The 27,387-nt window shown below is 31.1% G+C and overlaps 5 protein-coding genes and 1 pseudogene across 7 annotated transcripts; 3 read left to right on the top strand and 3 right to left on the bottom strand.

The window, feature by feature from the left end:
- The first annotated feature begins 507 nt into the window (after positions 1 to 507).
- LOC108847628 (protein VACUOLELESS1) lies at positions 508 to 5,191 on the top strand. Its single transcript, XM_018620926.2, has 15 exons — positions 508 to 667; positions 1,078 to 2,232; positions 2,314 to 2,453; positions 2,526 to 2,631; positions 2,739 to 2,831; positions 2,911 to 3,000; positions 3,099 to 3,212; positions 3,328 to 3,435; positions 3,545 to 3,618; positions 3,735 to 3,789; positions 3,890 to 4,071; positions 4,221 to 4,350; positions 4,439 to 4,541; positions 4,688 to 4,785; positions 4,895 to 5,191. The coding sequence occupies exons 2-15, from the start codon at positions 1,096 to 1,098 to the stop codon at positions 5,039 to 5,041; spliced, it is 2,577 nt and encodes an 858-aa protein (XP_018476428.1). The 5' UTR covers positions 508 to 667; positions 1,078 to 1,095; the 3' UTR covers positions 5,042 to 5,191.
- Positions 5,192 to 5,893: 702 nt separating this feature from the next.
- On the top strand, positions 5,894 to 6,878 carry LOC108847629 (uncharacterized). Its single transcript, XM_018620927.2, has 3 exons — positions 5,894 to 6,160; positions 6,239 to 6,391; positions 6,475 to 6,878. Exons 1-3 carry the CDS (start codon positions 5,984 to 5,986, stop codon positions 6,673 to 6,675), a joined length of 531 nt encoding a protein of 176 aa, XP_018476429.2. The 5' UTR covers positions 5,894 to 5,983; the 3' UTR covers positions 6,676 to 6,878.
- A 3,834-nt stretch (positions 6,879 to 10,712) lies between these two features.
- Positions 10,713 to 12,344, bottom strand: LOC108844418 (eukaryotic peptide chain release factor subunit 1-1). 3 transcript variants are annotated; one of them, XM_018617677.2, is made up of 3 exons: positions 12,155 to 12,343; positions 11,823 to 11,895; positions 10,713 to 11,757 (listed from the first exon to the last, which is right to left on the bottom strand). In XM_018617677.2, exon 3 carries the CDS (start codon positions 11,719 to 11,721, stop codon positions 10,885 to 10,887), a length of 837 nt encoding a protein of 278 aa, XP_018473179.1. In that variant the 5' UTR covers positions 11,722 to 11,757; positions 11,823 to 11,895; positions 12,155 to 12,343; the 3' UTR covers positions 10,713 to 10,884. The 3 variants fall into 3 exon arrangements, with proteins under 3 accessions (XP_018473179.1, XP_018473180.1, XP_018473178.1); XM_018617678.2 differs by lacking the exon at positions 11,823 to 11,895 and having other exon boundaries at positions 12,202 to 12,344; XM_018617676.2 differs by lacking the exon at positions 11,823 to 11,895 and having other exon boundaries at positions 12,155 to 12,341.
- A 44-nt stretch (positions 12,345 to 12,388) lies between these two features.
- Positions 12,389 to 13,655, top strand: LOC130509085 (uncharacterized). The gene is made up of 2 exons (XM_057004672.1): positions 12,389 to 12,910; positions 12,991 to 13,655. The coding sequence occupies exons 1-2, from the start codon at positions 12,538 to 12,540 to the stop codon at positions 13,083 to 13,085; spliced, it is 468 nt and encodes a 155-aa protein (XP_056860652.1). The 5' UTR covers positions 12,389 to 12,537; the 3' UTR covers positions 13,086 to 13,655.
- A 4,620-nt stretch (positions 13,656 to 18,275) lies between these two features.
- LOC130510031 (2,3-bisphosphoglycerate-dependent phosphoglycerate mutase 2-like) lies at positions 18,276 to 23,981 on the bottom strand (annotated as a pseudogene).
- Positions 23,982 to 24,488: 507 nt separating this feature from the next.
- On the bottom strand, positions 24,489 to 26,909 carry LOC108844446 (ribosome biogenesis regulatory protein homolog). Its single transcript, XM_018617706.2, is given in 9 exon segments — positions 24,489 to 24,757; positions 24,851 to 24,964; positions 25,033 to 25,216; positions 25,332 to 25,449; positions 25,564 to 25,576; positions 25,578 to 25,693; positions 25,835 to 25,886; positions 26,091 to 26,241; positions 26,714 to 26,909. Coding segments are annotated over 9 exon segments (957 nt in total). The 5' UTR covers positions 26,809 to 26,909; the 3' UTR covers positions 24,489 to 24,643.
- Positions 26,910 to 27,387: the final 478 nt, after the last annotated feature.

Below are 27,387 nucleotides of genomic sequence, written 5' to 3' on the forward strand. Positions count from 1 at the left end.
TAATATTACGATAGATATTTAATGTATTATTTATATTTTTTTATACTGTATATTTACTTATTATTTATTTTTCCTTCTATCGTATATTTATTTTTTTATTTTATTTTTATTTTTGGTTAATAATGCCACGTGTCATCTTTTGGGGGAAGTTTTTTTCGCTGATGTGGACGTTCCATGGAGGCTCAAAAGCGAATTTTTAATAGTATAGATTAGTTTGGTTGTTTAACTTTATTTCTGTTTAAAAAAAAACAGAAACATTGATGAAATTAAATTAAAGTTCTTTAATTGTCATTTAAACTGTAGTTGAATTTGGTTGAAGATTTGGATATGGTCTTCAGTTAATTTTAAAACTAACCGATTGCTAAATTGAATCTACGGATTAATGACTTCTTATAAAAAAAATCGAATAAATTAAATTCTTAACCAACCTGAAAACCAAAAAAAAATTGTTTCGGTTTGGCAGGTTTGATTCGGTTAAGTTCTGCGGGCCAATAATTTTATGTTAATTTACTTTTTTAAGAAAAAAAAAAAACAGGATCGTGGCTGCCTGTGTGCTCCGATCTCTCTCTTGATCGTGAATCAACTTCGTCTCCGTCGTCCGGTCGATGAGTTCCTTCCCTTAATCGATTTTGCCTTTTAAGACCAATCCTGGATTTCATTTCAAAAAGTAAGTCCTTTTTATTCTCTCCTATGGAGATTCATTGTCACACTGTTTGTATCCTAAAAGTCTTTTAGATCAACTCAAGAGATTGATTGATTGATTGATTGATTGATTAAAAAGGAAAAGAGATTGATTGATTGTCCATAAAAATTGTAAAAAGTTTTCTCCTTTTACCCCAATTCACGGCTACTCTAGCTCCTGTTTGATGTTGTGCTATAATATTTGCGTCTTACTTGCTCTTATTGAAGCTGTAGTGGCGTGTGTTTACCTCTGTTTGTATGAATCAGAGGCTTATTGACGCTCTAGTAGTGTGTCTGTGTCACTATTTGCATGAATCTAAGGCTTATTTGAATTTGTAGTCGTGTGTTTGTGTGTCTCATTGTGTGTGTGAATCAAAGGCTTTTATTGCTTCACAGGTCTCTGACGAAACAAAGATGGCGAACGTCTCTGTTGCTGCGGAGTGGCAGCTTCTCTACAACCGATATTACAGGAAGCCTGAGATCTACCAGATGAGATGGAAACATGTAGATTTGAGTCGCAACAAGGTGGCCTGCGCCTCCTTCGGTGGTCCCATCGCAGTCATTAGAGACGACTCCAAGATCGTCCAGCTCTACGCCGAGTCTGCTCTAAGAAAGCTCCGCATCTTCAACTCAGCAGGTGTGCTCCTCTCCGAGACCGTCTGGAAGCACCCCGGTGGACGCCTCATCGGGATGTCATGGTCAGATGATCAGACATTAATCTCTATTGTCCAAGACGGCACTATCTATCGTTACAACATCCACGCCGAGCTTATTCAGCCTAATGTGACAATGGGGAAAGAGTGCTTTGAGCAGAACGTGGTGGAGTGTGTCTTCTGGGGGAACGGTGTGGTCTGCTTGACGGAAGGAGGGCAGTTGTTTTGTATCTCGGATTTCAAGACGATGAAGCCTTATAAGCTTGCTGATGTCCCCGGGTTGACGGAAGACGATATGCTTCAGCCGAGTTGCTTGGCTGTGAGGGAGCCTCAGTATACTATGTCTGGGAACGTTGAGGTGTTGGTAGCTGTTGGTGATGAGATTTATGTTGTGGATGAGGACGAGGCGCAGAGTATTAGGTTCGATGAGCCTGGTGGCGAAGACTCTGAGATGGGGAATGATGATTATGGTGGGAGTTTGATTGGTCCGGTGCAGAAGATGATTGTGTCACCTAATGGAAAGTTCCTGACACTCTTCACTCATGATGGTCGGATTGTTGTCGTTGGGATGGAATCAAAACAGATTGCTATTGACTACAGCTGTGAGTCAGCGCTTCCTCCTCAGCAAATGGCGTGGTGTGGAATGGACAGTGTGCTGCTCTATTGGGATGAGGATTTGATGATGGTGGGTCCTTTGGGAGATCCAGTACACTATTTCTATGATGAGCCTGTGATTCTCATCCCAGAATGCGATGGAGTGAGGATATTATCTAACACTAGTCTTGAGTTTCTGCAAAGAGTGCCTGACTCTACTGAGTCGATCTTTAAGATAGGAAGCACATCACCTGCGGCTTTGTTGTACGATGCTTTAGATCATTTTGACAGGCGAAGTGCTAAGGTATGTCGACACCAAAAAATGGTTTATAGTTACTATTCCTTGATATGGTTGTTGAAGTCAAATTTGTTCTTGTTCTGTCAGGCAGATGAAAATTTGAGACTGATTCGTTCATCACTGTCTGAGGCTGTTGAATCCTGTATTGATGCTGCTGGTCATGAATTTGATGTAACTCGTCAGAGGGCTCTGCTACGAGCCGCAAGTTATGGACAAGCTTTCAGCAGGTTAGTCTTTAAAAAATTGAGTTTCCAGTAATCTAACAACTTCTGAGGCTAACGCTTGGTGAGCTGTGACAGCAATTTTCAGCGTGACCGTGTCCAAGAGACTTGTAGAACTTTAAGGGTTCTGAATGCTGTTCGTGATCCTGATATTGGCATACCTCTTAGCATTCAACAGTACAAGGTCCTTGCAGTTTATATAATTGATACGTACTCATCACGTATCAATAATTCTCGACAAAGAAAGTTTCTGCAGCTACTCTTTCCTCATGAAGTTTTTATGGATTGCAGTTACTGACACCAGTGGTTTTGATTAGTCGCCTGATTAATGCTCATTCCCACCTTCTTGCTCTCCGGATATCTGAGTACTTAGGAATGAATAAAGTAAGTCTGATGATATTCTACTTTTATCTAATGTCCGGCCTTAGGATGATTGTGAATTTCTATTATTGGCGTTGTATAGGAAGTGGTGATAATGCATTGGGCGTGTGCAAAGATAACTGCTTCACCATCAACTCCAGATACTCATCTTCTTGAAATTTTACTTGATAAGGTTCAAATTCTATTTTGTTATTAGTCTTTGCAAGATATGTATATAGAGATGAAAGGAACACATGGACTTAAAAGGGACGATGTTATATTGAATTTCAGCTCCAACTATGCAGAGGAATATCTTATGCTGCAGTGGCCACTCATGCTGATAACTGTGGACGTCGAAAGTTAGCTGCAATGCTAGTTGAACATGAACCACGCTCCACGAAACAGGTTTGTCTATCTAATATAATCAAATCACATCCTGCTAGGATTCTTAATGTAAAAGTAAATAGGCATTCATTGTTCTTAGTTTCACATGTTTTGTGGTCACTTTCTGTAACTTCAGGTTCCTCTTTTACTAAGCATTGGTGAGGAAGATACCGCTTTAGTGAAAGCAACTGAGAGTGGTGACACCGACCTGGTTTATCTTGTTATATTTCATATATGGCAAAAGGTGTGTGAGTAGTTTATTTTTGTTGTTACACTTGAACTATAAATATGTATGCTGTGCTGGTGCTAATAACAAGAACTAACTGGTTTTTTTCTTTGTGGGGGTTGACCAGAGGCCTCCTTTGGAGTTCTTTGCAATGATCCAAGGCAGAGTTTTGGCACGTGATTTATTTGTAGCTTACGCACGGTATGAGAAAACAACTTTTTCTATCTTCGCATACTTGATTACTTCAAAACCAAGCAGTTGTAAACAGTGTTGTTTTGAAAGTATCTGACGGTGTTATTAAAAAAATCATGATGTAGGTGTCATAAACAGGAATTTCTGAAGGATTTCTTTTTATCTACGGGTCAGATTCATGTACGTATCATGATCTAGTTGTTGTGCCTTGATTTGTTATCTTTGTTCAGTTTGCTAAATTGTTGGAAGTTGACCATCAAATGAATGCTGGTTGTTTCAGGAGGTAGCTTTCCTTTTATGGAAAGAATCATGGGATATGGGGAAAAATCCAATGGCTAGCAAAGGATCTCCGCTGCACGGTCCACGCATAAAGCTAATAGAGAAAGCCAGCAACCTTTTCTCTCAGACGAAGGAACACACTTTCGAGTCTAAGGCTGCCGAGGAGCATGCAAAACTCCTGAGGTAATAAGCCATTAATATACTCTTATTTTGTTCTAAGGCAGGCTCTGTACTGGAAACTTGGTAGTCAGTGTATTATTTACTCTTCATCTAATGGTCTTTTTTCCTTTTGATCTTGTTATCTGTTGTTTTTATTTGCTACATGTTTTTAGGATACAACATGAGCTAGAAGCTAGTACGAAGCAGGCTATCTTTGTTGATTCAAGCATCAATGATACTATACGTACATGTATTGTCCTGCGTAATAATCGCGCTGCAGCAAAAGTGAAGTCCGAATTCAAGGTCTAATTGGATATAATTTTCCTGTGTTGTGCGATGGATGAACGTGAGTACGTCATCTTCACCACATTATCTTTTGAATTTTTTTCAGGTTTCTGATAAAAGATGGTATTGGCTAAAAACATTTGCTCTGGCTACAATCAAAGACTGGGAAGCTCTCGAGAAGTTTTCAAAAGAAAGGAGACCACCAACAGGTAAGTTTTACAGCCTTATGATAGCAACTTCTTTGTTGATTAATCACTAGCATCCTCTACCTGTACTAGTCTGAGATTAAGACTTAAGAGCAAGCATATTCGTCTTGGTTTATCTTGTGTTTTAACTGGCATTTATATCATGAAAGGGTTCCGTCCATTTGTGGAGGCATGCATTGATGCAGATGAGAAAGCGGAAGCTCTAAAATACATCCCCAAGCTTTCCGATCTTGTGGAAAGAGGCGAGGTAATGCTCTGAAAATAGTTAACATATATGTACTCGGTAAATTGGATAGTGTTGTAAAATCTACCAAAGCCTTTGGTGTGAACTTTTTGTTTATGTGGGGGTGTCTCAGGCTTATGCTCGAATTGGAATGGCCAAGGAAGCTGCTGATGCAGCGGCTCAAGCAAATGATGGAGGAGAGTTGCTGGAGAGATTCAGGAAGACTTTTTCACAGAATGCTATTTTTGATACCCTGAAAATGCCTTTCCAAGGAGCGTAGAGCTTTAGTCCTCATGTTCCAGCGTCCTATCATTTGCTCTCTGCTTTTGAAGATTTTTGTAACTAAACTCACGAGTGAGTGTGTGTAAAAGATTGTATGAGTGAGTAAATTAAATCATGTGAAAAAAATGGAAATGGTTATTCTCCTTAAGTTATTTATTATACGTTTCCAAAAAGCATTACCGTTAAAGCCGGCTAAAGGTTTGCTAGGGAGGAGCCAATGTGAAAGAGTGGAACTCATGGAGGCCAGACTCCTTTGGTAAGTGTGATTATACTGTACTATAAGCTATGCTTTCAATGGAGACAACTATGATCCTGCTTTTAGCTCTTTTTTATTTATAACTATGATTCACTCAGCGGCTCTTATAACTATGATTCACTCAGGCCAGAGAATCATTTGGCTCCTTGTTATAATCTAATCTCTTTGTTATAGGTTTGTTCTAAACGTTTATTATTTTCAATGTACAATTTATGAAGTTTTATATTATATTGCAAGCCATAATTTAATACTATAATTTCAACAGAATATTATAAGCCATTACACTTAATGGAATATTGCAAACCAAATTTCAACTTTTTAATAAGCCATTTTAATAATTTAACTAGAGCTTGACCCGTTCATCCGAGTGAGTTTTCATGTTTTTCGTTTAAAAAATATTTATCTTATTGAATCATAGTTACAGCTGTTGAGGCAGATGTTGCTCTGTTGATGGTTACAGCGGAACAGCGTATCTTTGAAGACGGGATTTACGACGATGGGTCTGTGCTAGGACGTACGGTCGAACACGCTGAGCTCGCTTTTAGTTTAGGCCTTTCGAAGCTCATTGTCGTCGTGAACAAGCTGGATGATGTGACAGAAGGGGAAAGTAGGTACAATGAAATTGTACAGAAGCTGGAAGGCTGTCTACAAAACATCGGCTTTGAAGGTGTTGTCTTCCTCCCCATGTCGACTTTGTATGGGTCGAACATTCTCAAGGGGGTTGGTGACGAGTTTGGTTGGTGGAGGGGCCCTAGCTTGTTTGAAGCCATTGACACCATTGAACCTCAGCCACGTGCACTAGGCAACACGATTCTGGTTGATAGGCTCATTGCCCGCATAACTATCAACAAGCGATCTGAGGTAAGCGTCTACATATTAACTTGTTTCTTTACACTTCCATTTAGAGTTCTAACTTGTTTTATTTTGCTTTTCTCGTAGCATGTTGTAACTGCTGAGTATTCGGCTTTGTTTTGCTCTCATAGAGCCATCGTTGGTTGCGAGATTACTGAGATAAGAAAGGACCCTGAAAATCCTTTTGCTGCAGACGTGAACCGTGCTCGAGCAGGCGACACTGTTATCGCCTACATAAAGGCAAGTTGTCTTTTTTTTTTTTTTTTTTTTCTCTCATTACCTGTTTTTATTATTTATATTCACTGATTATTTCAATTTTGCAGCTTAAGAAGATTACAGCTGTGGAAAGATTTGGTACCTTCCCTTACTTTGGAAGTTTTGCACTGTCGGATGAAGGATGCTGCGGAGTTCTTGCCGTTGGGGAAGTTCTAGGAATTCCCGAATGGAGAGGTTGGTGGAATTTTCATATCAGGAGACAACTCCCTAGGAACGTAGTAGAACCTTGGGGTTTTACTTACTGTTGAGGTGGGAGCTGTGAGTTGGATGTTGAGGTGGGAGCTTTGAGTTGGACTCGCTTTTTATTCTATAGATATCGGATTTTGCGTAGTGTTCTCTGATGTTGCCAAGTTTTCCATTTTGAATGTTCATGGGTTTTTCTCGCTCCTTTTGATGGAACGTACAAATACGTTGAGATAAATAACTATAAATCCATGCTCATGTTTTTCTTTTTTGTCTTTGAATTTCAATTTAAAAGTACAAAAAACTACAATTCATCAAACACACCAAAAAACTGGAGCACTTTAAAAACAAACTATGCCATAGACGATAATGTTTAATACAATTTCCATTCTAAACTACATGACCCGCCGTTTAAAAAAGCGGTATGTTTTATTTGATAAATTTATTTTTTAACAAATGTGTTTTAACATAAAATAAAATGTATATCAAATCTTTTAATAATTTTTTGTTAGAAATTGACTTTTTGGCGGTATGTTTTATTTGATAAATTTATTTTTTAACAAATGTGTTTTAACATAAAATGTATATCAATTGTTTCAATGATTTTTTGTTTCAAGCCCATTTCGTTTTAATAATATATTTAACATAAAAATTGAGCGGTCATTTTATTTTAATGGCTGATTTTTTCTTTTAGTTACACGATTTCATTTAAAAGAAGAAAAAAAATGAGATGTTTTGTAATTTTTTTGAAAATTCAGGGGTAGATTCATAAGCAGTCATCTGCTTTAATAATATAGATATTTTTTAAGAAAAAAAACAATTTCATTCTAAAATCAAAATTTGTTATACAACTCTAAATCACGCTTTGATTAGAATAACATAGACTCTGAATAAATATTATGAATATAAATTTAACAAAATGTGAACTTTGAATATATTCATGTTTTAGCTTCATAGGCTATCAAAAAGGAAATCCAACTTTCTATTAATATATAAAAAATCCATTAAGAATTGTGAACATTTTATATAATGACAAAAGATAACAACATAAAATGTGCCCTTTTTTTTAGTTTCTTTATTTCTACATGACATTAACTTTGTTATCGGAAGCAACCCCAAAAAGGAGTAATTTCATAAGGTGATAGACCTATTTCTCGACAAAAACACCATTTTTCGGTCATCACAAAAAACAAAAAAAACATTAATCACGGATTCACGGCTTTCGCTCTTTTAATTTTTGTTCTATATGAACATAATGTACACACATACATTAGAAACTCTATAAATTAACACTTGATAAATTCACTAACGCTATCAATTAATAATTTTTTTGGTCTCAAGTTGGGCCGCCTCAAAATATAATACAAATTGATAAAAGTATAAGTTACTTATCTTTATATTTTCTTAGCTTTTATATATTTCGAGGAGGTACAACCACATTTAAATTTCATATATCAAATAATATAATAAAGTCAATAGAAATTTCAAATTTCAAATTTCAATTACTAATATACAATAAAGTCGAATATTTTTTTCTTATTTTAGAAAACAATATATCTTGAGATAGAGAAATTTAAAAAATTAAACTTTTCGTAAATTATTAACCTGAAAAATTAATAAAATACATAAATCTCAACATTATTAATTTATGGAGTTTTTACTGTACTTGTTTTTAGTTACTTTTAAAGTACATGTTATTGAACTCATTAGTCTCATCATCCAAAATAAGATATATTTCAATTCAAAATAACAACAATAAATTCGGATTTCTTTCTTTTCTAAACTTTTTTACTATTTTCACTCAAAACTTAAAACTAATTTGTACATAAATATAGATAGATTCAACTACGAAAAAGGTTCAATGGACTGGATTAAAATCAAAGAGATAGAACAACCATTAAAAACTGGTTCAAAACAATGAGAAAAGGCGTTCCAAGAAAAGAAAAAATCAATGACAGAAAGTTGTTGATAGTGTTTCTGATAGTCATCTGAACGTTCATTTATTTTGTCTCCAAATTTTGGAAGAGAGTCAATTGATGCAAATATTATAATCAATAGCTCAAAGAAAGAGAGTAATAAACAATTCTTACCAAAATATATAAATTTATTCTTCCCAATAAACTTTAATATCTCTATTAAATTGGCACTGATGTATCAAATAAATTGACTTTTGTTTTATAGTATAAAAAAATTATCTTCACATGGATTCAACCAAATAGTCTTTCGCATGTGGCTCTTACAATTTTTATTTATAATGGAATTTCCCGTAACCGGTCGTCTTGTTGACAAAGTAGAAATACATTGTGCAGCAGTAAAAGTTATTTTCTCAGGTTGACTAAATATAGAAAATCGGTTTATGTTTCACATATATTGACTAAGATTTTGTGAGTCAAAGGTAACGAAATATGAACTACCCAAGAGAATTTGTAGATGAGAAAACTCAAACCTTGGTTAGCGAAACAATACTTCCTACTTTGAACCATGGTGCTAAGCCCGATTTAGTGACTAAATACATTAGCATTTTCTATTGCTAATTAAAACAATGTCAATTTTATTTATCATGAAATTTTCGATGCTCAACTATTTAACCAACCTTTAGTTTGTGTGTGTGTGATACACAAATGTAGTCTGTTGTTAATTCAAATATAATACTTTAAATGTATTGTGTCATATCAGATTCCTAATTAGAAATATATATATTCCCTTATTATTGAAAGAGACTCAAATTTGAAGACTAATCTTTCATTAGTAGATGAATAACAACTTTGTCATTTTAGATGTGTCAAGTTTACAGTCCTCCTCAACCATGTATTGTTAAATCTTTAATTACTAGAAAATTTACAACCATTTCCATTAATATTTATATTACATATTTTGTTAGGACATTATAACATAAACCGATTAATAGTTGGTTATGGTTCATTTGGAAAACTTGATTGCAAAACGAACGAGGTGGGCATGTGCATGTCGTCGCCATCAACTGTACACAAACTTTAATATTTTTCAGAGAAACGAAAAATAAAACTTTTCCTCTTTATCTCTGGAAAAAGAGTAAATCATTCCCATCCTTTACGTTTTTGGTTTAAGAAAAGATGGTTTTACCTCTTTGCCGAGAATCCAAAGATTATAAATAGTTCCTCCCACCAGTGAATTGAACCTAATAGTCCCTCCCATCCCTTGCGTTTATTTGGGCTCTAAGAACTAATGATCATGTCTCTCTGCAGATTGATCTGGTTGTTCTTGCCATCTTCCTCATCCTGCTTTAGCCATCGAGTTCTCTGGTTAGTTCCCCCAATTCTATCATCAACCTTTCTAAAGTCAAACAAGTTTCTTCAAACCCCAGGTTTGATTTTCCTTAACCCTCAAGTAAATCTGGAAACTTTGAGCTTCACCAACTTAAGAATTGGATAAAGTTGCGTGTTTTATATGTAAGAATTTGTGGTATAACACTCAGGGCATCAGAGAAATTTCAATGTTTTATATTCAGGGAATTTGTATCTCGATGTCTTGCAGTGCTTGAATAATGTTAACCATAATGTTTACAAAAGACACTGTTTTGACGCCTTCAACGAAAAATGGTATACCTGAACCAAATTAATTTGAACAAAAGAGAGAAACTTTATTACATCGAATACACAGTAAAAATTTGGAACACCTCAGGTCGGTCAGAAACTCAGATTCACAAAGCTTTTCCCGATATGTATATACACACATGAAGCTGTCCAGGGAAAATAATTTTTCTTTGCTTTGTACCTAATTCACAATAAATTTTTCCAAACTGTAACATATTTGAATGCAGAGAGCCATTTCGAGACATTGAAAAGCTTTGTCCATCTTCTGCTTTTCAAGAGTAATAGAGAGTAACAATCTCTCAGATCTCCTGCTGGTTCTTAAACCTATCCTACATCTTGCAGAGTCAAAAGTTTATTCAATGACAGTAACAATCTCTCAGCCCAAGCCATTTCGAGACATACATTTCCTTTGGTAAAATATATTGCCCAAGAGATAGCTTGGACTGAGACTTCGGCTTCCTTCTTTCTTCAGGTACATGAGCCGGCATGAGAAGATGTATTTTGACTGAAATTAAATCCACAAGTTGAAATATCTATGCGAAATTTATGCTACAGTAGCACATCATGCTTAAATACACGAATTATTTCATAACGTTAACACCTTTTGGAAAGTAAGCTAAGAGTTCAAAAAAGAAAACAAAAAAAAAAGAACACAAGATTTAAGAGATCCCGTCCATTTTTTTTGGAAAAGGTGAGGTTTCATCAGTTAATATTGTGATGAAGGATCCCTCCGATCCCTCCAAAACCTTTACGAAACTGAGAACCTTCATTTGAATTGTCCGTAACAAACTCTAGGACACAACCAAAACGATTGTGTTCATTTGCCAGCCACTCCACTAACGGAGTATTCTCCATCACAACCAATTCAATGTTACCATCTCTGAAGTTCTCTTCGTTGCCTTCCTGTTCACTGTCCATGTATCTTATCACGGTTTCGCCTGTTGCATTATTATTCAACACATATCTGTTGATAGCAAGATCTTGCCACACAATCAGCGTCTCAATAGCACCTAGAGTGTTCAACGTATCATCCACACCAACGACGTACTTCCCGTTCTCCAACCTTATCTCCTGAAATAACCTCCTTATCAAACGCTTCTCTTGAATGTAGCGTACACCTCCTAGTAGGTCAGATGACATCTCTATAGCTCGGCTGAAACCGTGCTCTCCTCCAAGTGATACATGCACCACTTTCAGGATCTTCGTCTCAAGCCTTGGATCAAACATATGCGACTGCCTCAACTCAATCTTCAGATCTCCTAAACCGGCAAGTATCAGCCCAGCCACATTAGGCTGACCTGTTAAAGGATTGATGTAGTATTGTGTTGCGAGCTCAGCAATATTTTCAATGTAAAGCTGACACTCCTTATGGAACTGGGCAAACTGAAGAGCTGCCTTTTCTCCTCTACCGTGTATCTTTGGAAGATTAACAGAGAACTTGTGAAGGACCTCACGGGTGGTGCCGCTCAGAGTTCCAAAGAGAGTCCCGTTCATGTCAATTACAATAAAGCCAAACACCCCATCCGCGTTGTCTCCCATTTTAAGCAAAAACAAAAACCAAAAAAAGAAGGAAACCTGCCACAACCAAGAAGCTAGTTATAATCTTGATCATATATTACGAGATATTGTGCGATTATTACTCAGAAAATCAGGAAATCTTATCAGACTTCATGGCGTGTGTCTTGTCCGTAACAATTCTAGGAGAATATAAAGCTGCACGTTAAATTTTAAAAACTTATATACTCCACAAATCTCTCAAAAACAAGCTGTTAGGAGTGCATATGCTACGTAACAGAATAGAAAGAGAGAACAGATGACTGGAACGGGGCAGATTTTACATGCTAATTGCTAAGTAAGATAACCAAATTTCTAATCGTACGTCTGCCAAAATCAACAATACATCCAATCCAACGCAACAAATAGAAAACCTAATTTTAGTAAAAGCTAAACCAAAAAGAGAGATATGAAGAACCTCAATAGAAAGAGAAGGAGAGCACGATGGACAAGGGCTTCAGGAACCTTTTTTTCTTTGTGCTTTCTGCAGAGAATGAGTATTTGAAAGTCTTTAGAGCATCCTCATTGGTAACTCCTTAAATTAGGGTTCTTAATTTCCTTTTTTTTTGTCCGATTTAGAAAAAAACTCAAGCAATCGCGAGTCCTTGAACAGTACAAAAGTCGCGAAAGAGCAGAGAATAAAGGGTTTTAAAAGAAAAAGCGAGTCCCACCTGAGCCTCACCGCTTAACTTATATCTCAGCCTCTCAAGCCCGCATACCAAGGCGCCGTTCCGATGGATCTCCCCAGCTCCAACCACGCCGCTCTTCCCTCCTCTCTCTGAATCAGCTCTGTTTCTCTCCATGGCCAAGATGATGACTACTTCTCCATCTTGTCTCAGGCCCCCTCCAGATCCGCCGCCGCCGTTGTTCCTTTGCTTGATGCAGCCTTGCTCCTCCTCCGTTAAGATGTTGGTGACAGCTCTTCCACTTCCTTCACAGCCCAGGCCTCCTCCAGATCCGCCACGTCCAAGCACTTTCCGGTTGAAACTCCCTCCCGTCAAGCCACCAGAACCTCCAGATCCACCAGACGCCTCCGTCAGCCTCGTTCTTCTTAGAATCTTCGTTAATTTCTCCAGCTCTTCTCCACAAGTTACTCAAATCCTAGATTATATGTTTAATCTTTCAAGGGATTCAAGTAAGCTCAGTGATGGTGCTGTTGCTCTTGTGTTCACTGGTGACATTATCTTTGTCTACTGGCGTTCTTTTCCTGTGGTATACAGGTTGTATCAAGCGTTCTTTTCCTGTGGTATACAGGTTGCATCTTTATCAGCTCGGGAATGGTCTTCTCACAGATCTTATTCAAGCCTTCCTTTTATCCATCCGCTTATAGACGTCCAGGTTCACCTTAGCTCCTTGCTCTCTGGTCATCCTTATTCTTTTGAATGGGATGCAATGCTAGATGTGTTGGTGATTCCGGCTTTAGTTGGTAATGTACTGATGGACTCAGTGTCCTTTGGCTTTATCTTTGTGTCTCCTAGTGGTTTTTATGTTGTGGTTATACAACTCTTCACTGCAGTATGCAGTCCTATTATTGTATTCAACCTGGTTTGTGGTGCAGCGTATGTGTCTTTCTCCTTTTGGTGGCAGTTGAAAGAGAAAATCATTGGGATGTGTTACTTGGTGAATATGGTTATGGCGGGTATTGATTGCCCGCTTGGCTCTTGTTTGGAGCAGTCTCTTTTCCCAATAATACTTCATTTATGGAGTGGATGGGATGAACATGTGTGGCTGGTATTGCAAGGATTCTCCTCTCGGCTAACACTCTTCCCTGCCTTTAGTGCAGTGGTTGTGACTCTTAGGGTTACACGAGATGCAATCTTTCAAGAAACTTATGAAACTGCTGTGATGCGATTTCTAATGTTTACTTGTTGTGATCTGTATTTTCATTTTATCTTATGTTTTAGCTGTTTCGTACTCTATTTGGCTCTTGTAGCTTTGTTGTACTCTCCTTTCATGGAGGTTAAACTCTTCTAAGTTTAATACAAGTTGGTTTGATCAAAAAAAAAACTTATATCTCAGCCTCACAATTATTTTATAATTTATCATCTAATCTTATTATATAAAGCTTGGTTTTTCAAAGTTACTAATTAACATGATTGTGACATATGTCAATTATATTTAAGATTGTGACATGTGTTAAATAACTTTTATATAAATAATTATTTAACAGTAATTATCCTTTTTTAAAAAAAAAGTATTGTAAATAATAGTAACTAGCTTTATCATAAGATATATTTTTTTATAATTATCTTTTTTATGATTTTAGAATAAGAAAATTAATGTTAATATTATAGTACAAATTCGGTTTTGATATAGAACTTTTAAAAACGAAAATTACAATACTTTGTTTTACAAATCGTGTTAATATGTCAATAATATGATTGTAGTTTTTTTTTTGGTTTATGACCTTTTAGTTAGGATTTGAATAAAGGAAAATTAACATTAAACATTCTTTTACATTTTTTTGGTTTAAGATTTTTAAAAAGGATAATTACAATCAAATATTTTTTTGTTCAAAGTTAGTAATTAGCATGATTGTGACACATGTCAATTTTATATTTAAGATTATGACATGTGTTAAATAAAAAATTTCATATAAACAATTATTAATAGTAATTTTCCTTTTTTAAGAAAAATATTGTAAATAATAGTAACTAGCTTTATCATAAGATATTTTTTTTAAATTATCTTTTTATGATTTTAGAAAAGAAAAATTAATGTTAATATTATTGTACAAATCGTTTTGATATATCATTTAAAAAAATGAAAATTACTATAACTTTGTTTTGCAAAGTGTTAATATGTCAATAATAAGATTGCAGTTTTTTTTTGTTTATGACTTTTAATTAGGATTTGATTAAAGGAAACTTAACATTAAACATTCTTTTACAATTTTTGGTTAATATTTTTAAAAAGGATAATTACAATCAAATATGTTCTTACAATTATCTTTTCTTTATGATTTTAGAAAATAAAAATTATTGTTAAATATTGTACAAATTGATTTTGGTATAGGAGAAGGAAAATTACTATTACATAGTCTTTTACATTATATATTGTTAAAAAATACTTTATAGCAATTTTCAATTTTAAAAAAATCTAAACAAAAATTAATTGTAAAAAGGAAGTGATTTTTATTTGTTATTTAAAAAAACATTGTGATATGTGTAGAAAAATATGATATAATTCTCTTTTTTTTATTTAAAGAGATTTAGAAAAGGAAAATTAATAACTTTGAAGAACCAAGATTTAATTACTTTTTGTGGTTTATGACCTTTTAATGCTATATTTTAAAAAAAATATATGATAGTAACTTTTGCAAAAGTCTAAACAAAATTAGACTGTGAATGTGTCAATTAAAAAATTAGATTGTGAATGTGTCAATAAAAATCTGTCATTACTTTAAAATCGTAAAAATATTAGTGATATTGAAAAAAACGAATTTTGAAAATGGAACCTATTAAAAATGGCAAAAATATTTTTTTACATTATATTTGCAAAATCATACAATTTCACTAAAAATATTTCTCATTTTATGGTTTTCATAAAATTAAAACATCAAAAACAAAACCCGTTGCAACGCAACGGGCTCATATCTAGCTATTTTATAAAGTTTAGTTTTCAAAGTTATTAATTAACATGATTGTGACACATGTCAAATTATATATTTAAGATTGTGACATGTGTCAAAAATATGATACAATTATCTTTTGTTTAGGATTTAAAACAGATTTAGAAAAGTAAAATTTCCATTGCAAAATAAGATCTTAGAAAAGTAAAATTACTTTTACATAATATTTCATCTTATATATTAAAGAAAATATTTGATAGTAATTTTCATTATTAAAAAAAATTCTAAAGAAAAATATTTTAAACTGAAAGTGATGTAAACAATTACATAGTCTTTAAAATATATATTGTTTAAATGTTTGATAGTAATTTGTTTATTTAAAGTATAAAATAATTGTAAAATATATTGAAAGTAATTATTTTAAAATATATATATATAATATATATATATATATATATATACATATAATTTTTTGGTTTCAAAGGTTTAAAAGAAAGATAAATATTAAAGATAAATATTTACTTTTAAGCAAAAATATCAAACAAAAACGAATTTAAAAACCCACAAGTATAATAATTTATTTAATAAAATAATATAGAAAAACTAACTATAAAAATAAAGCTTGATTTTCAAAGTTACTAATTAACATGATTGTAACACATGTCAATTATATATTTAAGATTGTGACATGTGTCAAAAATATGATACAATTATCTTTTGTATAGGATTTAAAAGAGATCCAGAAAAAAAAAAATTTCCATTACAAAATAAGATCTTAGAAAAGTAAAATTACTATTACATAATTTTTACATTATATTTTAAAGAAAATATTTGATAGTAATTTCATTATTAAAAAAGTTGTAAAAAAAAATATTGTAAAATCTATTTGAAAGTGATGTTAACAATTACATAGTCTATAAAATTATATATTGTTTAAATATTTGATAGTAATTTCTTCTTTTTTAAAAAAGTATAAAAATAATTGTAAAAATATATTTGAAATTAACTATTTTTTAATATATATATATTATATATATTATATATATATATATATTTTTTTGGTTTCAAAAGTATTAAAGAAAGAGAATTATTAAAGATAAATATTTAATTTTAAGCAAAAATATCAAAAAACGAAATTATAAAACCCTACAAGTATAATAATTTATTTAATAAAATAATATAGAAAAACTAACTATAAAATAAATAATATTGCTTTTTAAAAATCCTAAACAAAAGAAATTGTAAAAGTACTCTGACTATTATTTAGGTTTAAATTGTTAATTATACTAAATAGTTCACATCTATATTTAGGTTTAAGCTTCCAGATATTATTTTTTACAGAACACAATAGTATTTACATGAAAATATTACCTGAGTATTTTTTTAATTACTTGATAAAACTTAAATCCTTTTCTTATCTTTATTACATCTTATGGTATTTTATCATTGTTCAGAGGATATCTAACAAAATCATTTCTCAAAATAATGTATATGATTTATATAATTAATAAAAAAACTATGAAAAATAAGTTAGTTGTATAAAAATATCAAAGAAAACCCAATTATATAATAATTAATTGTCCTTTTCTAAAAGTCTAAATAAAATAAAACTGTAGAAGTAATCTTATTTTTGAATAATTAACTAACTTTACTTTTAATAATTTTTGTGTTAAAAATTATAAACCAAAATGAAAACATATTTCACCTGATATGATTGTGACATATATCAGTAAAAACAATTAAAATATGTCATTATGTGAAATTAATTTTTTTCCTAAAATCCTAAATAAAAGATATTTATAAAGTATTTTCCTTTTTAATCTTAACCAAATAAGTTTTTTTTTTAAAAAAAAATCTGGACCAGAGAGAATTGTAAAATTTGACTTAATAGTAATTTTACTTTGAAAAAATATTGATAAATATGGTATTAAAATATTAATTAAACAAGAAATAATTGTTAAAAAACATATTACTTGATATTGAAAAAGCTACAATCTTTAAAAATGGTGGCAACTTTTAAAAATAGTTAATATTAACTGGAGATAATTATTTGATAGTAATTATATTTTTTCTTAATCCTAGACAAATAAAACTGTAAAAGAATATTTGATAGTTGTTTTCCTTTCTAAAAATATTAATCAAAAGAGATATATTTTTAAGTCATAACCAAAAGAGAATTGTTAACAATTATTTGATAATATTTTAAGAGATAATTTGAAGATGAACATGATACTAAAAATTATACAGTTAATAAAAGAAGTGTAAAATTAGTATTGATATAAATTGTAAAAACAGTAAGTTTTAAATTATTTATTAGAACTAGAAATAATTATTTGATAGCAATTTTTTTTTTTTGAAATTATAAAGAGAAGATAAATTGTAAAATTTTATATAACATTAATTTATCTTTTCTACATCTTAAACAAAAAATAAGTAAAAGAGTATTTAATAGTAATTAATAGTATTTTTTTATTTTTGAACTGTAAATAAAAATGAAATTTATAAAATAAAATGTGTTCCCTTTACAACAAATCCTAATAAAATTTTAAAAACTTATTTATTAAAACATTAAATTATTATATAAGAAAGTGTTTGACGTTATTTGAGTTTCAATTTTTTTTCTTTTATAATAAGAAAGTTTATAGTTTTTTCTCTAATCTAAATACAAATTTGATAGCAATTCATCTATAGACCATGATTATAAAATACATATATTAACTTAAACTTTTGTATAGTAATTCTCAAACTATAAAATAAATCTCACAAAATATATGCAAAAAACAATCATAAAACTATAATAAAAATGATTTATTATTTTATGTCTTTTATTAAATTAAAACATCAAACTAAACTCGTTGCAACGCAACGGACTCATATCTAATAATATAGTAAAGTACATTATGTAAAATTGATTTTTTTTACCGTTCAATGCAATCATGGAAACTTGTTAATAATTATTTAGTAAATATTAGTTAAGAAGAGACTCATCAAGCTTCTGTCTGTATTGTGCCAATCTCTGAAACAAAGAAGCATTATATCAGCAAACTCACTCATAACCATGGAGATTAAAAAACAATACAAACGTTTAGTTTGTTTGTACCTTAGTATAAGCATAGACACCAGCTTTTGTAGGACCAACAGGGCTTCCTCGTCTCATGAACTTTCTGTCTTTGAAGATGTAGAGTAACGGCAAAAAAACAATGTAAAGAAGACTCATTCTGTTTTGGTTTGGTTTACCTCTTGAGAAGTTAACTTGTCAAGATACATGATGATAGACCTCAACGAGTTCCCATGCGCAGCAATCAACACATTGTTCCCTAATACGCTCTGGTTTAATCTGCATATACGATTATTACATCAAGTAAAGAAAACAAACAAAAGAATGAAAATGAATCTTTTTGTTGAATCATACATTGTCTTCAGAATAAGCCACTGCTCTCTCAGCACACATCTCAAGGCTCTCTCCTTTAGGGGGAGGGATGTGGTAACTCCTATGCCACTCATGAACTTGCGGAAAAATTCAAGAGGCAAACTTGTTAGAGAATAGAAAAGAGTTTGTTCTTGGAAAAAAGGTTTTTTCAAGCCGACATATTCCACAACAAAAACAGATGATGACAAGCTTAGTTTACGATAATACCATTTCATTTTTTTGTGTGCGTGATTGTGTATAAAGTGAAGGAAAATTTTGAACTTTAATATTAGATTTAGATTAAGGCTACAACTATTAGTTAGATGTTTATTTGCTAAAAATAATTGAAGTAAAATATTTTTAGAAGCTAAAGTTTATATTTTATGATTTTTAAAATAAATAGACTATGTTTACCTAAATTTGTGATTTTCAAAATAAATACACAAATTTGACATAAAAATATATAAAAGGTAATTTAATTTTTATCTAAAAATAAATAAAACAATTTATATATATTTTAATTATTTTTATATTTTTGTACCCGCCCGTAAGGCGGATTTAATCATAGTTTCTTATCAATTTGTGACTTATTCATCTGCACATTTATCATTTAAATCCATCATTTTTTCATATTTGGAGGCCTTACAACGATGAATATGGGCACAACGACAGAATATGGTAAATAAGAGGTAACAACAAAAACTAAGACAATGAGGCAGGTACAACAAAAAATCACGCGGTACAGCTAACAAAAATATGCAAATACTATTGTTTTGAAAAAGAACGACCCGATGGTTGAATCAGGTTCGAGAGGTCATATAGCCGGATTGGGTCTAATAATTAGATCTATCATTGCTAACAGCTAACAGCCTAACAATAATTTTGCTGATAATTATTTAGTAAATATAATATAAAAAACTAGATTTTGACCCGTACGACCGTGCATGTTTTCTTTGACTAAAATATTTTAGGTTATGCAAAAAAATATATCAATAAATTATATAATTTTGTCTTATAGGTTATCAAATTTATAATAATATTTGTGTGGGTTATAATATTATTACTATAAAATTTATAATTTTTGTATTTTTGTAACAAATATATTTTGAAAACATTATCATGCAACAATACCGATTTACATAAAATAAATTTATTTAAAATTTGAAATATATGTGAAAAGTAAACTTAGTTGAATCTACATAATAGAGAATTTGGTATTTAGTGATTAATAAGCTGTTTAAATAATAAACTGTATTGGTTTTTAACTCAGGAGAATACACGGACACACAGTAGATTAAAGTCTTATTTATACGATATGAAAAGATCAAATGAGTTTCATCTGTGAAGAAATGTGTAAATTAATTGTTTACATGGTAAAAACATTTCAAGGTTTGACTTTTAAGTGGTCAAAATTAAAAAAAAAAACAAAATCACATATTAAATAAGTCATAAATTATGTGCTACATACCATCAATTTATTTTGATTTTTAAATTAGAAAAAGATATGAATAATCCTTTTATAAAAACATCATTTATCATATTTATAAATTTAATTTTGAAAATTGAATCAATTTAAAATGGTTATTATCATTACAATATTATTAAAAGTATTTTATATAATTAGTAATTTTTGCTTATAATCAAAACTAAACCCAAAATTTAGTTTATAATTATACTTTGTGATGATTAAAATTTCAATTAACTAATTTCGAAAATGTATTTTAAAAATATATAAAAGATATTTCAAAAATTTTGTTAGACAGTTATTTAAGATATGTATTAGTATTTCAAATAAAAATAAAGATATTAAAGATATTATAATTAAGCTATGCAAATTTAATAATTTTTAAAGGATAGTCCAAACAAGAAAAACACACATGAAAAAAGTTAGACTTTCTATTTTAATAATATAGATTTCTTATCAATTTGTTGCTTATTCATCTGCACATATATCATCTAAAGCCATCATTTTCTTCATATTTGGAAGCCTCTCGACTACGGTGAATATGGATACAGCAACCGATTCTGGTAAATAAGAGATAATAACAAAAACTCAGACAATGAGGCAAACACGAAAAAAAAAATCACACCGTATAGCTAAAAGAATATGCAAATACTAGTGCTAAAAAGAACGACCCGATGGTTGAATCATGTTCGACTACGAATCAGTCATATAGCCGGATTAAGTCTAATAATTGGATTGACCATGAATCACTCACGTAGCTATATTCAAATTCAAAATTACTGAATTTGATAAAAAAAAACAAAAATCCATAAACCAACCATATAAACAAAAAACCTAACTTTATATTTTACTGTGTTTTATATTTCTTTATATTTAATTATCCCTTATATATTATTTGCGAAGTGATTTTACCACATGTCTTCTCCAGAATCAGTTTCACAAAATAAACGATGACATGACACGTAAAAAATATGACATGGCACAATTCATACTAATTTATGGTAATTGTGACTCTGATCTTACCATGTCACACTTATTGATTTACATATTTAAAAATGTGACGTCGGTGACTTTAGTATTTCGTAGAGATGTAAATTTTACTTTTTCACTCATTGTTTTGTACAATTCCCATTAATAAATAAACAAAAAAGGAAATAAATAAATAGGGAAAATATATGATTCTCACGTGAGTTTGAATAAATGGATTATTCTATTTATTGTTGATTAAATTTTTGGTAAACTTTTTGATATGGTAATAAATCATACATTACATTTAACATTGATATTTATTTTGGTAAATTGTTTTAAATATGGTAATATCTCATACGTCTTCTATAAAATAAATATATTCATATATAAAACTACAAATTTTGAAATTTATTTTTATTTTATTTTCTATAATTATACAATTTGATTATTAAAGCTTTCGAAATTGCTACATTTTAAAAAAATAGATTTCTAAACGTAAAATTATATATCTACAAAGTTTATGAATATTTTTTACTTTAAATTTTTGATAATTATAAAATTTCATATCATTTCTTTAGTTTTATACAAATTGATCTAATTTGTGAAAAAATGTAAATTGATTTAATATATTTAACCAATATAAATAGATAGAAAATACTATCAATTTATTTTTGGTAAAAAAATTTTAAATATGGTAATATCTCATATGTCTTCTATAAAATAAATATTATTTCATATATAAATTACAAATTTCTAAATGTATTTTATTTTATTTTCTATAATTGTACAATTTGATTGTTAAAGCTTTCGAAATTGCTACATTAAAAAAAAAAGATTTCTAAAGGTAAAATCATTAGTTTCTTATATATCTACAAGTTTTATGAATATTGTTTGTTTAGTTTAAATTTTGATAATTATACAATTTTATATCATTTTTATTTTTATACAAATTTATCTAATGTGTGAAAAATATAAATTGATTTAATATATTTAACCAATATAAATAGATAGAAAATACTATCTAAGATTATAATTTAATTATATACATATATATTCTTCAATATTACAAAAATTGTTTTTATCTTAATTCAATATTTAACTAAATGAAATCTATAACTAAATAATAATTAAAATAAGAAAATCTATAATATTTAATAAACTTTATTTTTATATTTAAATTAAATTTTGAAAAATTTCTTACTGCACATGATGCAGGAAAACACCTAGTATATTATATTTGCTAATACTACTTTTAAATTTATGTATGAAGATATACAAACCATTATTGAACCAATTTTAATCCGGTTAAACCATATCCAATTGTGACTTAAAAGCATTGGTTATCTGTAACTCTGGTCCATATGTTTTATCGGCTATGTCATCAAATATGTCACACGTTCATCGGGTAACTAACTATAAATGGGAAATAGTCAAGATAACCAGATCAACTGTGTCCTAAATGTTAGTTTCTTCTTTATATAAAGTCACTGACATTTTCTTAATTTCCATTGTCAATTTGGTTATCAGCAAATAATCCCATGAATATATATATATATATATATATATATATATATCTTTAAATCTATATCTATACTATATAAAAGTTGAGGTTATAAGTCATTGAGAGCGTCCACATAGGATTTAAAACGATAAATTGTATTTTGACACATAATTATATTAGTTTTTATTTTTATAAAATATTAATATTTTCAAAATTATATTAAAAACGAATTTAATATTCTATATATAGCTTAAAATAAAATAAATAAATATTAATATTTTAAAAATTGTTTTAAAACTTTGATCGTTATAGCAAAATGGAAAATCAAAAATCAAAAAGGCTACATAAAATTTAAAACCACTAGAAAAATATGACAGATCAGATTAAATATAAACAGAAAATAGAAGTTTTCTAAAATATTAATATTCCAAAACTATATTAAAACGAAATTAATATTCTATATATAACTTAAAGTAAAATAAATAAAATTAACATTTTACAACTTGCTTTAAACATTAATTGTTATAGTAAAATGGATAAACAAAAAAAAAGCTATATATAATTCAAAACCACCAATAAAAATATGGCAAAACCAGATTAAATGTTAAAAGAAAAAAACGAAAAAATTACAAAGTCAAAACATATCTTGAAATACTATGTAACCTGTTAATAAAAATATATATTATCTAATAAAGTAGACAAATAAAAAAATTATTAGTTTTTAAAATATTATGATTTCCAGATTTATGTATATTAACATAAAATATATTAATGAAAAAAATGGAAAACTTATGTTAAAGGAGATAACAAAAACTAAAACATCTAAAATCAACTTCAAAGGTACTAAAATCAGATGAGATAACAAAAACTAAAACATCTAAACTCACACTTCTCTGAGTCAAAGGTTCTAAAATCAGAAAACTGAAACAACTTCAAAGATTTAGAGGAGGGATGACCAAGGCGAGTATGCCACACATCAGCTGAGAGCGAACCCGAACTCTGCATGGCTGCTGCCATTTTCATTCCTCTAGAAAAAATACAATCCATTCTCCTGCTCACCCACACCAATCAGTGTCCTCGAAGTGCGATCCTGAAGAATACAAAGTCTATCAGTAACCTGAGCAACACAACCTCTGTTCCGAGTCAGCTGAGATACAGAAATCAAATGGCACTGCAATCCATCAACAAAGAAAACTTGTTCCAGACTCAGCGAAGGACCCAATCTCCCTCGTCCTTGCTTAGTCGACATAGTGAACCTTCCATCCGGAAGTTTTATAAGAACCGGAGCCATATCACCAATATCAGCCAAAAATTCAAACGTTCCAGTCATATGGTTAGTTGCTCATGAATCAATAATCCAAGATTCAAGAAAATTCAATAATCAAATAATCAATCCACCAATTCTAGAGTTGTAACAAGGTTTCTGAAAAACTTTACAATTTGATTTCTGAATGCATGAATCTAAAAATGTATATTTCTTTATATTAATGTCATCATCAATCAACTAACGAGTTAGCGACTCAACTTGTTAGTTTCGTTTAGGCCAATATTCCCACTGGTTGCTTCATCTTCCTCAAATCAATTGGCTATCGAGAAGCTAACTTGTAGGAGTGAAAGTGTGAAACTCATTGGACTTGGAAGCCAGAGGCTACTTTGGTACCTCTAAGCTATGCCTTGACAATGGAGACAACTATGATTGATCCTCCTTTTGTCTCTTATTAACTAATGATTGATGTTTTCAGTTATTCCTTTTGCTCTTTGTAATTAATCTGATCTCTTTATTATAGGTTATGCTTACTGATCAGATCATCTCTTCTTTGAAGGTAAGAAAGAAAACTGAGAGAGATTTGCTCTTCTTGATCTTTGCGTTTAAAAACATTAAAATATAACAGAAGTATAGATTACTCCATACGAAACAAAAAATTTGTAAATATGCTTTTGTTGTTATGAGATAAGCAAGAAGTAAATAAAACAAGGTAGAGAGTCTCTTCTTCAATTAGCTTTGTTGGCATAAGGCTTCTTCTTGGTGATGTCTTTCTTAGCTTTCAACTTGTCTGATCTTCCCGACTTCTTTTTCTCCTTCTTGTCATTGTACATGTTTATTGCCTATAAATCACATTCAACTCAACGGATCAACACAAGAATTTCACATACAAAACATATCAAACAAAGAGCTTTACAAGTTTTTCAGTTTTTTACCTTTCCAACATTGAGGATCTCATGTGAATGCTTAGATAATAACTTGCCAAGTACTTTATTAGTCTGTTCTTTTTCCTCATCAACCACCCCATACCTTGGTACAACCGGTAAATACTGCAAAAAAAAAGAAAAAAAAAATCATCAGACAGAATTTGACTAAAAGAGAAGGTAGAAGAAAGTACCTTGTGGTGTTTGCCTTGCTTCTTAGGAGGTTTTTCTCCAGGCAACTTTTTATCGAATTTACCACCACTAGCTGTCGAAGTAGCAGCTAAACCTGCCACATCTCCAAGTGCATCCTTTCCAATTTTCTGTGGCTGAGTTTTGGTGCCTGATATGGGCAATGCGGTTACAGCAAGCTGAACATGGCTGCAAGTAGAAAACCATTTTGGATCTTCAGTTTTTCAAAAACCATGAAACAAGGTGGTGAATGGTGCTTAACTAACTTGTAATGCCTAATCGAAGAAGTTGTTAATATATCTACCTGGGTAAAGCACCAGCTTTTGCAGCTGTCTTCAAGTTCTGTAGTCGATTCTTTTCTTGCTTTCCAACTCTCTTCTTTTTATCGTCTAGTCTCTTGGCAAAAGGATCTTCTCCTGGTTCTGCAGTTAAAAGCCAAAAAAACGAACAATTGTCACAACAATTGCATAGACGCTTCATTAAGAAACTAAAGAAAGCAAACGATAAGAAAGTTTTTTTATAACACAAAGAGTTACCATCTGATGCCTTTTGCTTCAATAATGGGAATATCATTATCATCGTTGACACGGTCATAACCATGGCGACGCTTAAACTGATCAGTTGTTTCGTCGTATACAATCTTGTCCTTCTTGCGCTTCTGTATACCTAAAAAACAGAACCAAAAACCAATTAGGAAAAAAACACATTATTATCATGAAACAATAGAAAAAATCAACCCATCATAATCAAGTCAGAACAAAATCAAGTTTTGAAATCATAAAAACCAATTATCTTTCTCAGCTTTACCTTTCTTAAGAGCAAACTCTTCCCACTTTGTAGGAGGCTTGGGCATTGGAAGCTGGAAGAGAGAGAAAAATGAGAAGTTTAGCATGCTTATAGGTACAAGTGAACACCAAAATGCAAACAGACCTTCAAAATATACATGTGCTGATTAATTTTGCGAACTTACTAAACCATACAACTATAAAAACATCCATTGCTGATAGTATCTCATGTGATTGGTGATAGTGAAGAAGAATAATAAAAAAAAAAAAGATCTTACATGTTTCTCTCTAGGGAGTTTGGTAGTAGGAGGAGGCAACTGGACAAGGGGACCATCAACAGTTTCAGTAGAAGGAAAGTTGAAAAGAGTATCAGCTATCGCCTGAACAAGTTTTGTTCCCTCAGTAACGCATTCCTTCACAAGCTCCTCTCTAAAAAACAAATTTGGAGAAAAAGGAGACCATCAACTACAAGAAACAGACATCAAAACTCTCTCAACAGAGAACAAGTAACTCAGTATGCATTGGTCCCTAATAACAGAAGACTGTAACTGAGAAAGATGTTCAGAAACTCTTAACAGACAAACCACTGAGAAAAAATTGCCAGAAACAAGTAGCTAGACACAACCCTTTTGATTTGGGATGATAATAAAGACTACATATCTCACTCTCGTGCTTCAGGGGATTGATATAAAGACAAAACATGGAAACAGGGTTATTATGTTCCTGTCGGAGACCAGCAGAAAAGAAACAAACTTTACAAGAAAAAAAATGTGAACTTCACTTGTAGATAACATTACAACAAGTAAGCATATGAATCCACCTCAAATCAATTAAAATCAAGATACTATATAATCGCATTAGGAGCCGCCGCCAAGACGAGAAAGGAGAGAAAAGGACGAACCTTGAAGACGGGGCAGAAGGGAACCGGTGATTGGGATTGAAAGCTAGAAGATTTCCGACATCGATCTGGTAGATTTGGTCCATCTCCGTGTCCATGTCGTCTTCCCACCGTCTCAGAGAGTGGAATGGAGGAAGAAAGGCACTTTTTTATTTTTGTTAGGGTTTTGCAATGTTTTTGAGTTAAAGTAGTTAAACCTTCCTCTCTCTACCAATTTAAATAACGGAACATTTAACCGAACGGTTCTGTATTAAACTAAACTAGATTTTGACCCGCACACCCGTGCGGGTGTATTTTTTTATAAATTTTGTTGCTATTTGTTTTTCATGTCAATTAAAGTTGGGCAATCCAAAAAATCGAACAGATCCCGATCCAAAAAGAAGTACCAAACCCGAACCAAAATTGATTAAATATCCAAATTATTCAAAATTTTAGTATTTACAGAAAACTGAATCCGATCCGAAGTATTTCGGATACCCGAATGTATTTGAAATAGATTTATATATTTATATATATTATTTTTAAAAATTTAATGTATATAAAAACATCCATATTATATATGATGGTAGTTTTATGTTGGTTTAAGTAATTAAAATATATATAAATAGTCAAATGTAAATATCTAAAATAGTTATAGTATACTTAAAATGCCAAAAGTACCTAAAATAATTATTGAT

The sequence above is a fragment of the Raphanus sativus genome, chromosome 3, assembly GCF_000801105.2.
Source record: "Raphanus sativus cultivar WK10039 chromosome 3, ASM80110v3, whole genome shotgun sequence".
In the NCBI taxonomy this organism is placed as follows: Eukaryota; Viridiplantae; Streptophyta; class Magnoliopsida; order Brassicales; family Brassicaceae; genus Raphanus; species Raphanus sativus.